This window comes from Leucopleurus acutus, assembly GCF_964270905.1.
Source record: "Leucopleurus acutus genome assembly, chromosome: 10".
Classification (NCBI taxonomy): Eukaryota; Metazoa; Chordata; class Mammalia; order Artiodactyla; family Delphinidae; genus Leucopleurus; species Leucopleurus acutus.
The window spans coordinates 4491269-4507826 of record NC_139153.1 but is presented as its reverse complement, the minus strand read 5'-3'; the positions used below and the strand labels follow the sequence as shown (position 1 = coordinate 4507826).

General features: G+C 53.6%; 1 protein-coding gene across 1 annotated transcript in view; it reads right to left on the bottom strand.

The window, feature by feature from the left end:
• Window positions 1–16558, bottom strand: part of FGD5 (FYVE, RhoGEF and PH domain containing 5) — a 114774-nt gene that overhangs the window by 48192 nt on the left and 50024 nt on the right. Inside the window, exons 4-5 of the mRNA XM_082847665.1 lie at window positions 1274–1332; window positions 1131–1161 (exon numbers count right to left, since the gene is read on the bottom strand). Of these exons, the coding sequence (XP_082703791.1) occupies window positions 1131–1161; window positions 1274–1332 (90 nt within the window). The remainder of the gene's footprint in view (window positions 1–1130; window positions 1162–1273; window positions 1333–16558) is intronic.

The following is a 16558-nucleotide window of genomic DNA, read 5'->3' as shown; positions in this document are numbered from 1 at the left end:
GGTGTCAGGAGACCTGGGGCTTCCTCCTGGCTCAGCCACCGAGGGGCACTGGCCTTTGCATCACCACCGACAAAACGCTCAGGATGGACATTCCCAGCTCTGACATTCTTGGAAAGACACAAAGACGAATCAAAGCAGCACGGGACCAGGTGCCAGCCTACGAGGAGACTGCAGATGGCTTAGAGAGCCCAGCCGAGCAGGGAGCGGTCACGAGGGCCTTTATGGGACAGATGCCCTCACTTCCCACATCTTTGCTGCACCCTCTTCCCTTGCCCTTCCTTATGACTCAGCCCCAAAGTCACCCCCTCCGGGAAGCCTGCCTAGATTCCCTGAGGTTGTCAGTCACTCCCTTTTGCTCTGGATAATTACTCATTCACCAATCTGTCTCCTTCGCTGGCCAGATTGCCCCTGCAGAAGGGACCTGTCTGACCCGACTTTCCATCCCCAGCTCTTGTCACACAGCAAGTGTCCAAAAAACGTTCACTGAACTGAATTGAACTGACTGCACAGGGAGACCTTCCAGGCAGTCTGGCAGGTTGTGAAGGGTGGCAGTGCCAGAAATCCAGGCAGTCCCCAGTCTGGCCTCTTTTCCTCTGAAAATCCAGAGGATTCCCCTGACCCCACCGGCTCAGGTGTTATTGTCCCAATACCAAGGTGACTGAGAAAGTCTCTTGATACCCCAGCTGCCTGGTCCTTGTGCAAACACATCACCTTCTCCACATAGACCTAAACATACAATGAGCGCACACACCTGTACACACACACACGCACATGCATGTCCCCACCCCACACACCTGAACTTGCACACACACAGCTACGACCCAGAACTACATCTGTCCTCCTTCTGTCTTCTTCAATGAGAGGGTCGAGGAGACCGCAAACATCCTTCCATAAACCTCAGCACGTCCCCTATGTACCCTCCACTCAGGCAGAGGGTAGCTCCATGGAAAGAGTGTGCTCTTCGCCCCCTGAAGCACACGAAGCAGGAGACAGACTTCCCTGAAAAGCTTCGGTGAACAGGTGCCTCTGCTTGTGGAAAGCACCTCTGTCTCCTCATTGCTTTTCTGCCCCTTATATCACAGCCTTGTAAAAGGGCGATTCGTTTTGGACAATTAAAGTGATTAACTCACCAGATGTAGGTGCTGGAGCATCTCCACGTATCTGCAGGGGGAAAGAGGTTTGAGTGTGCATTAATTCTCATTCTGTAGAAGCCGGGGAGGGGTGATGTTCTGTTAACAAGCTCAAGGCCACAGGCAGCTGCTTGGGGACTCACGCTTTCTCTGAAGACAGCAGTTCCTGTGCTATGACGTGGGCTCTGGACTGTCCGTCCACCTGTGGGAGGAAACAGAGCCATCAGGAGGGACAGTACCCATGGGGGCAGTAGAAGGGGAATCCCAGCTCCACAAGCATCAGTCAGGTTTATAGAAGGACCATCACGCTGCCGGAGGTGAATTCCACAGGCTTCTCAGGCCACCCCGGCACTCACTACCTGTGTGATCTTCAGCCTCGCCGCACCCCGGCTGCCTCATCTGTAATGTGGACATTAACAGCATCTAGTGCTCAGCCCAGTGCCTGCTGCGGCCTGCATGCTCGGCCGCCCTCACACCCACGCAGACTCTGCCCACAGCCCGGCAGGTTTTGAACAACCTGCGGTTCTCTGTGCCAAGCGAGCTCTCCTTGCTTTTTTACATGCTGTCACCTCAGTGTACTCTTCCTTTCTCTGCCTGGCCACCTCCCAGTTATCCTTGGAGACTTAGCCATGATGTCTATCACTTCCTCCGAGGAGCACTCCTGATGCCCTCCCCGAACAGGCTGGATTAGGTGTCTTTTCTGGGCAGCCCCCTCAGGACACCGATTACATCTCCCCCTGCAGGCAGGCACCGGGAAGTGCACCTCTGCAGGACAGTGCCCAGCCTGGGGTTGGTCCTCTTTTGTTACTGAAAGAATGAACGAGTGAATGAATGAATGAATGAATATTCATACCACTTGGGAAGCACTGACTCTCCTGGCTAACCTCAGAAGGTGAGCCATTTAACCCATCTGAACCCCAGCCTCCGCACCTGTGAGATTCGACAATAACTGAGATTTTGTCTATAAACAGGAAGGATGAGTGGGGGCCGAGGCAGAGGCCCGGGCCTTCTGCCACGAGCAACCCTTGTGGCCCCAAACCTGCCGGATATCAGACACACCGCGGTGTATCCGGAAGAGCAGAGACACTATGGGGCAGTGACAGGACAGATGGGGAAAGACACTGGGCCTGTGCAGGCAAGGCTGGGTGGGGTGGCCGCCGCGGAGAAGAGGGCACTGACGGGACGCATGGCTCCTGGTTTCCGGTCTCCTGCCACCTTCCCTTGCAACCCTGCAGAAGTCACTTTCCGAGGTCAGGCCTTAGCTTCCCAGGTGTGAGTAGAGTGGCCTCTGAAGGCCGTTCTCTGCTGAACCTGTGTGTTATTAAACTTGAGATGCGATGATCTACTCCAGTGGCCAGAAACGCACTGCCTGTTGAGGGAGCAGCTGCATGGGGCTGTGGCTAAGAGCACGGACTCTGGAACCAGGCAGTCTGGGCTCAAATCCTGCTTCTCCCTTGTTAAACAAGTCACTTAACCTTTCTGTACCTCAATTTCCTTACCTGTAAAATGGGCACAGCAGTATAATGGTATCTCACACACACGCATATTGTGTAGATTAAATGAGTGTGTATATATACAGATAGAGACCTCTCTGTATCTGTATCCATATCTGCATCTCACAGTTGGAACAGTGTCTGGCACACAGTAAACACTACACAGTTAACCGCTATCATTATGCTTGTGCTTTTTGTACCCTGAGGAACAGAACCAGGTGCCCAGGGATGGAATAAGAACAAATAATTTACAGGGTCAAGTAGGGAAAGGCCTCAACTGCAGAGTAGAGGCTGAGCCACTCCTCTGATAGCAGTTGAGGCAGAGGAAAGCAAATGGACCGTGGAATCAAGCATACCTAAGTACCAATCCTGGCTCCAGCATCGTGTAATTGTGTCACGGCTGGCAAACCATGACCTCTGAGCCTCAGCTTTTTCACCTGAAATACATGGAGAATGACCAACCCGGTCTCACACACTGCTGTCTGGGATGATGCACTCTTAACTCAGGCTTTGCATTTGCTGTTCCCTCTGCCTGTGATGCTCTTGCCCAGATCTTCTTCTCATTCTTTTTTTTTTTTTTGGCGGCACGCGGGCCTCTCACTCTTGTGGCCTCTCCCGTTGCGGAGCACAGGCTCCGGACGTGCAGGCTCAGCGGCCATGGCTCACGGGCCCAGCCGCTCCGCGGCATGTGGGATCTTCCCGGACCGGGGCACGAACCCACGTCCCCTGCATCCGCAGGCGGACTCTCAACCACTGCGCCAGCAGGGAAGCCCCTTCTTCTCATTCTTACTTTCTGACGTTTTCAGGTCTCTGCTCAAAAGTTACATCCTCAACGTGGCCATCCATGACCACCCGACCCAGAGAACTCCCAGAGTCAGTCTTACTCCGGGGTTCTCAGCCTTGGCACCACTGACATTTTGGGCCACACAGCTTTCGCTGCAAGGGCTGTCCCACGTGCTGCACGACTGTTAACAGCATCTATGGCCTCTACCCGCTGGATGACAGCTGTAGCCCCACTCCAAGTTGTGACAACTGAATGTGTCTCCAGACATTGCCAAATGTCCCCTGGGGGGCAAGAGCTCACCTTGGATGAGAACCTCTGCTCGAACCCTGTTTCTTGCTGTACTTTTCTTTATAGCAGTCACACTACCTAATGTTACCCTTGTACACGGGAGATGTTCAAGAAACGTTTGAATAAACGGATGGAATTGAGATACAGTGCCCAGCACATAGTAGGTGCTCAATAAACGAGTTCCCTTCCCTAGCTGGTGTGTCCCTAATAGCTTCTTGGCTAAGAGCACAGTGTTTTGGAGATTTCAGTCTCTCCAAGGCCACCCAAATTCAGCAAAACTTGGGCCTACGGTCAGTCTTCCTCCTGCCTCTCATTGCCGCCTCTGTGGTGGGTGATGCTGTTACACCATCCACAGAGCAGGAGGGAAACTTGTGAGGCCTGCAGAGGCCTCCAGCCTCACCTGGCCTCTCACCCTCCCACGGGTACCGCATCATGACTCCCGGTCTGCCTTGTGCATCCACAGGGCTAGCGTGGGGCTCTGCAGGCAAGAGCAGCTCACTTCCCAAGCAGGGGTTCCTGCAGAGTACCACACGCAAAAAGACTTCGTAAAGAAAACCCTCACAACGGAAACGTATTCTGCCAGGACAGGCCTCAACAGTTAAGAAAACCCTGTGGTCAAGCTCCCGTAAAGAGAATCACTTTGTAGAGAAAGGACCGGGGTCAGGAAATTGGCCCTATAAGATGAAGACGAGAATCAAGATGACGTCCAATCTTCCAGGGGCCTGTGAGTCAAATCTCGTTTGTCATCCAGCTTGATGCTGAGACCTGTGTTCTGGGGTCGGAAGGCCTGGGTTCAAGTCCTGGGCTCCACTCCTTCCTACGCTTATGCCCTTGGACAAGTTATTTCTCTTCTGAGCTCCCTCTGTAAAACATGGATGATGATGATGATAATAATACCACCTACCTAATAATATACGAGCTAGCATGTATTGAACACTTAGTTTGTGCTAAGTATGGCTCTAGGATTTTCACATGTATTATCTCACTGAATTTTCCCCACAACCTAGGAGGTAGATGCTATTATTATGATCTCCATTTTACAGATGAGGAAACTGAGCAACAAGTTAAGTCCTACCCTTTGCCCACAGTCCCTGCTAGTAAGTGGCAGAGCCAGGATTCAGAGCCAGGTCGTCAGCTCCAAGCTTGAAGCACTTGGCAGCGTGCCTGGCCCTGGGCAAGTGCCCAGTAAATCGTGTCTCTGCTCATTGGAGGAGGTGGGCTTTCAAGCTGGGAGACACCTACTGCTCTTCACCTTCACTGTGAAGGAGGCAGCAGGAGTCCAGCACTCCAGGGCACCCAGGCTAGTCCTCCCGCCACAGCCCTTTCTGATTCCCAGCCCGCAGAGCAGCACCCACCACGGCACACAGCAACGGGAGCGGTGCCGGAAGCGAGGACGCGTGGATCCACACCCCAGCCAGGCCACGAGCACCTATCTGACCGAGTGCAAGCCCTCCTCTGACGCCTGTCTTCTCATCGGGAAGATGGGGGTCAGTGTTCCCCCACTGCAAGGACCAGATGATGAGACGATGGATGGAGTGTCCCCGCCCCACCCCTCCGAACTTCTGAAGTTGTCCTCATTACCACTGTCACAATCTTGAAGCTGTCGGGAGGGACTTCTGTGCACGGGCCACTCTGCACGTCCCTCCCAGGCCCTCCAGCCAGACGGGCAGACTCTGGGCAGGATGCACAGGCTGTCCCGCTTTAGTGACTCTGCTGATGATGGATGTGTCTTCGCCAGCCAGAGAAGAAGGCCTGGCGGGCCATGTGCCTGGGGCTCTCCTCAGAAGCTGCTCCTGGGCGTTGCCCAGCCGGGCCATTTAATATAGATGTTTGTTTAACCAGGAAATGAACTCCGCGGTTGACGGCAGTGTCCAGGGACAGACTTCTGGGAACAGGGTTCCTCCCCGGCGTGTGGGGGCTGGGCCCGTGCTATCGCGTTTCTCAGGCTGGCGCTGTGAGGGTTACATCAGGTAGCCGCCCTTCTGTCCGAAGTCCAAGCCCAAGCGGCTTATCTCCCCTGTTCCCCTGGGCCGCCCAGCCGCACTTCCTCCCCAGGCCCCAGGCAAACCTGCCGGCTCAGTGCTGGCTATTCTGGGAGCAGCGCAGGGCGGGAGGAACAGTCCTCCCTTAGGGACCCCCCTGGCTGAACAGACCCCAGAAAGAGTTGGGAGCCCTGGTCCTCTGCCTGGGACTCAGTTTCTCCAGCTATAAGACGGGGGTTCCTAGGCCCCTTCTAGAACAGCGGTTCCCCAAGTCTGCTCTGAGGAGCCCCAGGGTTCTGCCTCCCCTTCCCAACTACGTTATCTGTGTGAGCCTGGATTTTCACTAAACTTGACCAAAACAGCATTTTCAACAGACGGAACCCGAGAAGGATCCAGGCGTCCCCTATGAAGCCGGAAGTTAACACTGTTCGCAAAAATGTGAAACCTGGTCACTCCTGTCGCTAAATATTTTGCAAAACAACTATTTTTCATAGTAAGTGCTATCTATGTTAACATATAATGGTCTATTGTTGTTATTTTTAAATAAATTAAAAGATAGATGTTTTAAGTTTTTCTCAGCGTTACTTTCTCACGTGGTAACTATGGATAGATATAACTTATAGAAATAAAAACTCTTAGGGGTCTTCAATCATTTTTATGAGGTTAGAGGGGTCTCAGACCAAAAGGTTTTGAGAACCACTGTTTTAGAGGCTGTCACCCTGATTATGTAGGATTGTGGACAGAAAAGCTCTTCATTCTCAGTGAAGAACCGAAGAGGAGGCATCACTGCCACTGTATTATAATAACAATCACCGTTACGGTTATTGTGAGAAGTAGGGTAATGAGCCCCAGGCTGTATGGCCTGGCCCTCAGCATGGCCCTATGTATTCCCAGGGGTCACACCATCTCTCCACAGCGTCCTGTCCTGCAGAAGAGGAAGAAACCACCTCCAAAGCTCCTGTTTTGTCACCTCTCTCCCTGTTTGCAGGCCTCCTGGGTTGATACCTGCTCTGCCTTTAAACAGCTGCCTCTTTCCTTTCACCCTCATCTCTGCCAGCTCCGGGCCAAGCCCCATGTCCTGACGTCTTGGTGCCTGGCTCAGTGCCCCCTCCCTAGTTCACACCTGTACCCCAGCCTGTGGTCACCTGGGAACTCCACCCTCCACGCCGTAACCCTCAGCCTCTCACCTCCTTGAGACTCCCTTCCCTTTCAGACGACTTTCACCTACTTGTATGTCTGCTCCACCCACCTGGGCCTCGTCCCCGCTCAGTGCCCTGCTCTGAGGTGGTGAGGACCTAAGCTCCCGAGCTCCCCTCCACCCTCAGCTGAACTCCCCTCTTAGCTCACGAGAGCTGCAGCCTTGGACCTACTCCAATCCACACAAGGTTGTGGGTACTGCCTTCTGCTGTCACTTGCAGTCCCAAGTGGCACCCCAGGACTTACAGAAAGAACTTGTCATCCAGCTTGATGCTGAGACCTGCGCTCTGGGGTCAGAAAACCTGGGTTCAAGTATTGGGCTTCAGCGCTTCCTAAACCTATGCCCTTGGACAAGTTAACTTCTCTTCTCTGGGCCCCATCGGTAAAAGAGGGATAATAACAATACGTACTTAATAATATAACAGCTAGTGTTTCTTGACCACTTAGTATGTGCTAAATATGGCTCTGAGATTTTTACATGAATTACCTCACTGAATCTTCCCAAAAAACTATGAGGAACTATTATTATTACCTCCATTTCACAGATGGGGAAACTGAGGCACAAATAAGTCCTACCCTGCACCTGTGACTCCACCTAAAGACCCTTTCCAGGCACCGTACCTGCATTCCTCGGGGCTTTTTGGCTCACAGATGCCTGTGTCCAGAACTTCCCTGTGATCGAATAAGTGTCTCTAGGTTACACGCTTCACCCCAGTGAGGCAGAGCGCCAAGGCAGGCCCCCGATGCTCCACGTCTGCCAGCCGCACATCCCGTGGGCGGGGCGAAGGGGCACATCCGCAAAGAGGGAAGGGGCTGCCGTCCAGGGCTGCTTCAAGCCCTGGGGAAATACTCCTGATGAGCCCTTGCTACTTTGAGGGTCCCAGCGAGGGGCCTTCCTGGGTCTCCCGAGGCCACAGCTGGAGCAGGGAACGTGCTCAGGGAGCCACACTCACGGGGTGGCAGGGACCCCAGGAGAACGCTTGTCTCCAAGGCCCCTCGGGGCACCACCTGCACTGACAGTGGCCACCTCCCCCTTGGAATGCAGACCGGGGCTCCCAGCACAGCCTTCAGCGGCCACTCGAAAATTCAGACAGGCGCTCAGGGAGAGACGGCTCATCTTTCATCCCAGCTGTTGCCTCTATTCCCACAGGTGGCAGAGGAGGGATGAGGAGGGCAAAGGAGAGGCAACACCTGCAGGACAAGGGGGGAAGAAGGAGGGACCAAACACAGCCCCTCCTCCCCTCCTCCCCCAGGACCAAGTGGTAGGCTTCGCTTCCTGCTGACATCCAGCCTTATTCTAGTTCCTGAGCACAGGCTGGTGTGAATCTGGGTTTGGCCCAGATACTCTAGAAAACTTTCAGTTGCAAAGAATCTTTGGTTCCGGATGCAGTTTGTAATAGAGGACAGCACGCTATCTTGGAACACCCCGCATGAGGCATCAGGAGACCTGGCGCCTACTCCTGACTCTGCCGCCAACGTGCCAAACAGCCACGAGCGAGCAGCGGCCTCTCCAGGAGCTGCAGTCTTCCCTCCCGTGAGACGAAGGGATCTCGTGCATCACAGACTCCACACCCAATTCCCTCTGCCCCCGGCCCCTGGCAACCACCATGCTACTCTCTGCTTCTATGACTCTGACTGTCTTAGATCTCTCCTGTAAGTGGCATCAGGCAGTATTTGGCTTTCTGTGACTCCCTTGCTTCACTGAGCACCATGTCCTCCAGGTTTGTCCATGTTGTACCACGTGACAGGATTTCCTTCCTTTTAAAGGCTGAATAACATTCCATTGTATGTGGAGACCACACTTTGTTTATCCATCCATCCCTCGATGGACATTGAGAGGGTAGATTTCATGTTAAGTGTTCTTACCACAATAAAAAAATAAAATGAAGTGACCTCTAAATGCCTCCCTCTGTCAGCTCTCTCAGCTTATAGGAGCCTGAGTGTGGTGGCAACTGTGACCAGGCCAGCTCTCACTGAACAGGCCAGCACACGGCTCGTACGAGACACAGGCTTCCTGTCCTCAGCATCTCACTTCAGTTCGGGAAAGGACCAGCCACAAGTCAAGAAGCCAGTCAGTGACGAGGCTGCATGCATTCGTGCTGCCTGCTTTGGCCTCCCACGTACCCTCTCTCTCCTTTCTACTTAGCCGCATCCTACTCTCCTTCACAGAGCACTTATGCCTCACCTCCTCCTAGAAACCTCCCTGATTGTCCTGACTTTTGAGACTTGGGATAGTCACACTGCTCAGGGTTTAGGTCACAAAGCTGAGGCCGCCATGGCTGCCCCATAATTGTTCCATCTCACGAGCAGCCTTTGTCTTGTAAAAAACTGTCAGACGTAACCCTCATAAAAGTGTATAAAATGTAAAGTTTAGAGATTATCACATAAGGAGCTTTCTCAGTCTCCAGCCTGACAGTAAGTCCCCACGGTCAGGCACCCCAGAGAGCTGGGGGCACTGTGGGTGCTCCATACAGACTGGACGGCTGACATACAGACCAGAGTTCAAACCTGAGTGAGCATATGAGCCACCGCGGGGGGATCCTGTAAACATGCAGATCCTGACTGGACAAATGTAGGGGGGCCTGGGGTGCTGCTGGTCCACATGTCCAACTCTCAGCAGCAGGGCTGTAGACCAGGCACAGAGAGCGACTATCACGAAGCTGGGAAGGAGAAAGTGAGGGCGAGTGTGACCCTGTGGCCCGAATTCTAAACTGGTCAAAGGGGCACGTTTGAGGGCTTCCCTGGTGGAGCAGTGGTTGAGAATCTGCCTGCCGATGCAGGGGACACGGGTTTGAGCCCTGGTCCGGAAAGATCCCATATGCCGCGGAGCAACTAGGCCCGTGCACCACAATTACTGAAGCCTGCGCGTCTGGAGCCTGTGCTCTGCAACAAGAGAGGCCGCGATAGTGGGAGGCCCGCGCACCGCGATGAAGAGTGGCCTCCGCTTGCCGCAACTAGAGAAAGCCCTCGCACAGAAATGAAGACCCAACACAGTCAAAAATAAATAAATTAATTAATTTTTTTAAAAAAGGGGGGGCACATCTGAGACTTGGCAGAGAGGAAAACCAGCCACAGAATAAGCTCTCACGGGACCAGGGTATCCCAACGGCCCCCATCCCCAGCTTCTTGGCTCCTGACAGCCTCAAGCCCTCCAGGGCCCTGAACAAGGGGTGTGAGACAGGCGGGTACCCAAGATGCCTCCCGGACCTCTGAGCTCCTGTTTTCTCCCTTCCCCTTTGGGTTCTGAGAGTCTGCACCCTCGTCCTCCTCCGCTCAACACTGCCTGAAAATGTTGCTGCGTTACTCTGCTGAACTGCTGTGCCCTCTGCGTGGCTGCTGTGGGGCTGGTGACAGGCAGGCTTGGTTCCCCACGCCGTCCCTCGCTGTGCACTGTAAATGGTACAGGACCAAACGAGTGTTTTTGTTTATTAAACTGTCGTTCATCGAAGTTTGTTTTCCTTACTTAAACGCAGGAACTGAGTCTAAATGCATTCACTTACTTATTCGTTTTTTGGAGGATATTTACTCAGTACTATTTTATGTGCCAGGCAGCAGGGACGTAACTGTGAATAGGACAATCATGGTCTCTGCCTTCCTGGAGCTACTCTGAAAGGGGAAGGCAAACAATATGCAAGTAAGCAGAAAAATAAAGAACATAATCACAGCTTGGGATAAGCATGAGAAAGGAAATGACAGGAATGAGCAGGGTGAGCAGGGGAGGCCTCTTTGAGGAGGTGACATCTCATCTGAGACCTGCAGCCAGCAGTGCAAAGGGCAGGAAGAGCATCTAGAGTGGAAGCAAGTGCAAGTGCAAAGGCCCTGGGGTGGGTTTACAGAACAGACTGATTCGTTCTGTAGCCTTCGAGGCTGAATTTCATTTGATCCATAATTAAGACATGGCAACAGAAGATGAAATGCCAGGGATTTAAAATCTTTCAAATCTGGTGCCAACCGCCAGAATAGCAAACTCAAGTGGAGAAGAAGGCGGGCGGGTGGTGGGGAGCATGGGAAAATGGCGAGTTCAACTTGGGATGTGTTGAGTTTGAGGTGTCTGCAGGGCTTCCAAGAAGGGCCCCAAAAAGCAGTTCATAGATGGAGTGCAGGGTCGCAGGGAGGGGTGGGGCAGAAGGTCGGCTCTGGGAACACACCTGAGAAGGGCTGGCCGCTGGCCTGGAAGGGGCTGCCTAAGCAGAGGACACAGGAGGATAGCGGGGCTGGAGGAACCCAGGCCCTGGGACGTCAACGCCTCACATGGAGGCGTGGGCAGAGAGGATGGTCAGGGGAGTAGGGAGAGAACAAGGAGAGAACGGAGCCAGAGAAGCCGAGGCAGCTCCCCGGGAAGGGAGACCACCAGAGCGGGGGCTTGGGATCTGAGGTGGACAGTGTGCAGGGCGAATGACTGCAGCAAGGGGGGCAGGACAGCAGGGAGGAACATGTCTGTGGGCGGAGCCAAGTCCTGCAGAACCCGTCCAGCCCACCCCCTTCTCCTCTGCTCCCCCAACGCTGACCTCGGCTGTATAGGCTCATTCCCACCACCCGCCCCGCCTCTGCGCTGCTGCTCCTGGCCCGGAATGCTCTGTCCCTAGACCTTCCCGTTTCCTCCTCCCTCACAACGTTCAGCTCCCTGCTCGAAGGGTGCCTCCTTATCACAAAGGCCTTCTCTGGGAAACTGGAACCCACCTGCATCTCTGGAGGGAAAGTCAAATGGGGCAGCTGTAAAATAGTATGGCAGTTCCACCCCCAAATTAAAAATAGATTGACTATGTGATCTAGCAATTCTACTACTGTGTACATAGACAAAAGAATTGAAAGCAATGTCTTAAAGAGATATCTGTACACCCATGTTCACAGCAGCCTGATTCATAACAGTGGAAAAGTGGAGGCAACCCAAGCATCCATCGATGCAACAACACGTGATACGTACACATAATGGAATATTATTCAGCTTTAAAAAGGAAGGAAATCCTGACACCTGGAACAACATGGGTGAACCTTGAGGACGTTCTGCTAAGTGAAATAAGCCAGACACAAAAAGACAAATACTGTACGATTCCACGCATGAGAGCAGTCAAAATCACAGAAGCAGAGAGCAGAGCGGTGGGTGCCAGGAGGACTGTGGTGGGGAGTTGCTGTCTAAGGGATACTGAGCTTCAGTTTGGGAAGATGAAAAAGTTCTGGAGATGGGTGGTGAGGATGGTTGCACAATAAGGTGAACGTTTTGTTTTTCTTTTTTTTAATGTAAGTTTACTGTTTTCTCTCTCATTTTTTTCAATTTATTTATTTATTTATTTATTTGGATCTGTTGGGTCTTCGTTGCTGTGCGCGGGCCTTCTCTAGTTGCAGCGAGCGGGGGCTACTCTCCTTTGTAGCGTGCGGGCTTCTCATTGCGGTGGCTTCTCTTGTTGCGGAGCACGGGCTCTAGGCGCAAGGGCTTCAGCAGTTGTGGCACGCGGGCTCAGTACTTGTGGGACATGGGCTTAGTTGCTCCATGGCATGTGAGATCTTCCTGGACCAGGGATCGAACCCACATCCCCTGCATTGGCAGGCAGATTCTTAACCACTGCACTACCAGGGAAGTCCCAACGTGAATGTTCTTAAGGCCACTGAATGTTCTTAAGGCCACATACTTAAAAATGGTCAAGATGGGGCTTCCCTGGTGGCGCAGTGGTTGAGAGTCCGCCTGCCAATGCAGGGGACACAGGTTCGTGCCCCGGTCCAGGAAGATCCCACATGCCGCGGAGCGGCTGGGCCCGTGAGCCATGGCTGCTGAGCCTGCGTGTCCGGAGCCTGGCTCCGCAACGGAAGAGGCCACAACAGTGAGAGGTCTGCGTATCGCCAAAAAAAAAAAAAAAAAAAAAGGTCAAGATGGAAGATTTTATGTTATGTGTATTTTCACAAAATTTTTAAAAATGGAAAAAAAAAAAAAACCCCAGCATTCTCCAGCCTCCCTGTCTAAGTTTCCTCCCTCTCCTCACCCCCAGTGCTCTGTCCTCCGCCACCTTGGTCTGCTTTGTTTGTTCGTTGTTTATAGCACTTTCACCACCTAAACCCACCTTGGGAGTTTTCTGGATGATTGTTCATCCCCTTCTAGAATGTAGACTCTAGCAGAGTCTTGACTTGTGGCTGCTGTATCTTCAGCCCTTAGAAGGGTGCCTGGCACATAGTAGGTGCTCAGTAAGTACTCAGTAAATAAATAAAATTCTGTTGAAGAAGAGGAGGGACGGGTGAAACTGGGTGAGGACACAGAGAGAAGAGGTGCAGATGGCGGGGAGTTCACATCGACAGGAGAGTGTTTTCTGGGAAGGAGAACAGGCTGCAGGAGAGGAAGCTGCAGCAGGTTTGGAATGGCCTCCCCGGGGCCCAGAGGAGCGCGTGTCTGCAGTGGAGCCAACGCGCAGCCGGAACGGGGGTTCAGGGTCTCCAGCATGGAGAAGGCACAGTGTGACATTTAACACAGGCTGGAGACTCGCCCAGTGGAAATGACCAGGGTTCAAGTGGATCCTTGTTTTTGGTTTGGTTTGGTTTTTGGCTGTGCCACACAGCTGGTGGAATCTCAGTTCCCTGACCAGGGAGGGAACTTTCACCCTCGGCAGTGAAAGCACAGAGTCCTAACGAGTGGACCGCCGGGGAATTCCCCACGCAGATCCTTTAACCCAGGCAGATGGTCAGGCAAGGCCACAGGTGCAAGGCTAGGGTCACGAGGTCAGCAAGGAGGCCCGGGCCAGGCCGCCAGGACCTTGGGTGCAGCCAGGGAGGGGACGTCCTGAGTGGGCGGGGACCAGGGAGGGCGTGAAGGCAGGATGGGTCTGCTCCAGGGGACAGGGCTGGGCTCAGGGGTGGACCCGGCCAGGAAACAACGTCCATGGTGACAGCGGGAGCCCGGCCAGGGAGGAGGTAGCCAGGAGGGGCTGCCAACTCCTGGACTGGTCTCAGGGGAGCTGGTATCTCGCCTGAAAAGTCGTCATCAGCCTGAAAACCGGGCGCATTGTCAGGGAGGGGCAACTCGCCAGCCTGCCTTTGAATGTCTCCTTTCATTGCTAGATCTATTTTTAGGTCCCTCTTGATTCTCCTTTTTTGCCCCCTCTTTCCTTCAACCCACACCCTTTGTACGTCTGCGAGTGGGAGAGAGAGAGGTCAGACAGGTGGGTGGACCAGCTGGGCCCAGCATCCTGTCCTGCTCCAAAATCCTCTCCCCTCCTGACTCGGTCACCCCAAAACATCTGGGAAGGGTGGGGCTCAGCACTTTTAATTTATTGTTACATAAACCATATCACACTGAAAGAAGGGTGGGGCTCACCACTACACCCCCAAACACGCCTCCCAAGGCCCCGGGGAGGCAATTCTATGATCACGCACACTTGGTCCAGGTCTGCCCCTTTGAGACGGTTGGAGATGGTAATCTGGGTCCCACTTCCCCCAGGACAAGACGGAGGCGAGGTCTGCCTTTTGAGAAACAGAATTTTCGGAGAGAATGGAAGGCAAAAGAATAAGAAGCAAATGCCCCTCCTCCCCACCCCTGCCCCACCAAACCGTCTGCAGCAGAAAGGAGCCAGGAAAGATTGCTCAGTCCGGAAAGCTCCCAGCGATCTGGGAGCCCTTCCACCCTGAGGGCTGCCAGGGAGTGTCTGTAACAGACTGGGGCAGGGGATTTAGCAGCAGGTATGAAGACTGATTGAAACTGCAAGTGTTCTCGGATCCCCTCCTGGGATCCACCCTCGGCAAAAACGTGTGTGTAAGGAGGGGTATGAACAGGTGCCCTGCAGTGCTGTCCACTGAGCAGAAAAAGGAGACATTGTAAATGTCCCTCAGCAGGGGGAGGGCAAAGTAAATGACAGCACATCCAGACACTGGAATACTATAGGGCAGGAAAATATTAAGTTAGAGCTCCCTGTACCGATGTGGGAAGATCTCTAAGATACTAGTGAATGAACCCGGCCGAGTTACCCCTCCACCCCCGTTTCTTATAGTTTGATGTGGTTTACGGAAAAAAAAAAAAAATCACAACTCCACAAACAATACCATCCATTTTCCACGCATAATGATGATATATGTAGGTGAATACAGGGAAAAAGTTCTAGAAGGATACACACCAAACTGCATACCGGTTACGTCCATAAGGGCACAAGGACCAGGAATGAGTGTCCCAGGGCACGTAACCCTGCCCAGTGATGACTTCATACATGATGAGGACCATCTAGCACAGCACGCCTCGGGCAAAGAGAACCTGATTGCTAAAGGCCATTTTACCTCTGCTACAACATGAAGGCCTCATAAGGAGGAAGAGAGCATGGTGGGGGGTCGGGGGTGGCGGTCAGTCCGCTCGGCAGCTGAAGAGGCTGGGCTCCCGAGACTGGACTGACCTGCCGTGAGGAGTCTGGACCCACACTTCTCCCTCTGTGCTCTCAGGATGACAGGACCGTCCTTCTCAGGATGGGAAGTGACCAGCCAGTGGTAACACAGCTGGAGGGGGAGATGCAGGTGGTCCCAGAGGAAGGTTTAACAGAGAAATCAGTGACTGGTCGGAAATCATCACGAGGTACAGAAAGTTGCACATGGGCCCCACTGCCCTCTCAGCCCTTCAACTCTTCTGGGCCTGGGATCCAGCCCCAGCTCCCAGCTTCAGAGAAAGGACCAAATCCCCGATGACAGCTATGTCTTTCTGCTCCCAGGCTCCATGACCCCAGGGATGCCCAGAAAAGCCAAAATCATCTCTAAATGGGCACCACTCACTGAAAGCTTGCCTCCCTTGTCACCCTCTCCCCACTCCAGGAGCCAATAGCTTCTTCTTGGGTGAGGGGAGGAAGTGGAGAGATAAGAGGAGGCTACCGGGACTGCAGTGGAAAAACAAACAAACAAGACTGGGTTTGGAGTCAGACCCGTTTTCGAGTCCAACCCCTTCAACCACTAGCAGTGTGGCCTTGGGCAAGTTACTTAACCTCTCTGAACCTCTGTGTCCTCGACTGCAAAACAAGACAACGGTACCGGCTTCAAAGTGTTTGTAAGGAGTGAAAGAGCAGACGAGGAAGCTGGGAGTGCCCAGCAGACAGCTCGCCATCTAGAGAGGGAAGGGGAAGCGGGTGCAGATGAGCCGGTGGGAAAGCCCCCTTCACCGCTCCCACAGCACTGTGTATATGGGCAGACAGGAGAGTGAATTTTTAAAAGAAATCGAGTGTACGAAACGAAATCAAAGACACGCCCATTTATAAAATGCTTGGTAGGGGCCAGGCACCTGTACCAAGTGCTCCCACAGGAAGAGTCTGTAATCAGAGGGGCCCGCCTCACCTAAGCTGGGAGGGGAAGATGCCCAGAGTGGGAGACAGCCAGGAACAGGGGCCCAAGGGCACTTCCTCTGCCACCCCGGCCCCTCCCTGGCAGATGGCAGATGGGAGCGGGCCCGCGAGATGGGGGAGGGGGAGAACTTCAGGCTGGCCTCAACCTTCCGTGCAGCTGGGGTGTCCTCCTGGTCTGAATTCCTGGCCCCCAGCACCTTGTGTTGTCTCCTGGGTGACACTAGTAACAGCCATGTGGCACTGGGCAAGTTCTTCCGCTCTGACAGTTTCTGCAAACGGGAAACACGGGAGACAGCCCGTGCCTCCTGGAAGGGGTAGGGAAGGACGAGATCGGCCGAGCAGAGGTAACCACGTCACACCCAATGCCCGACACCCAGTGCGAAGGTCTGGGCCT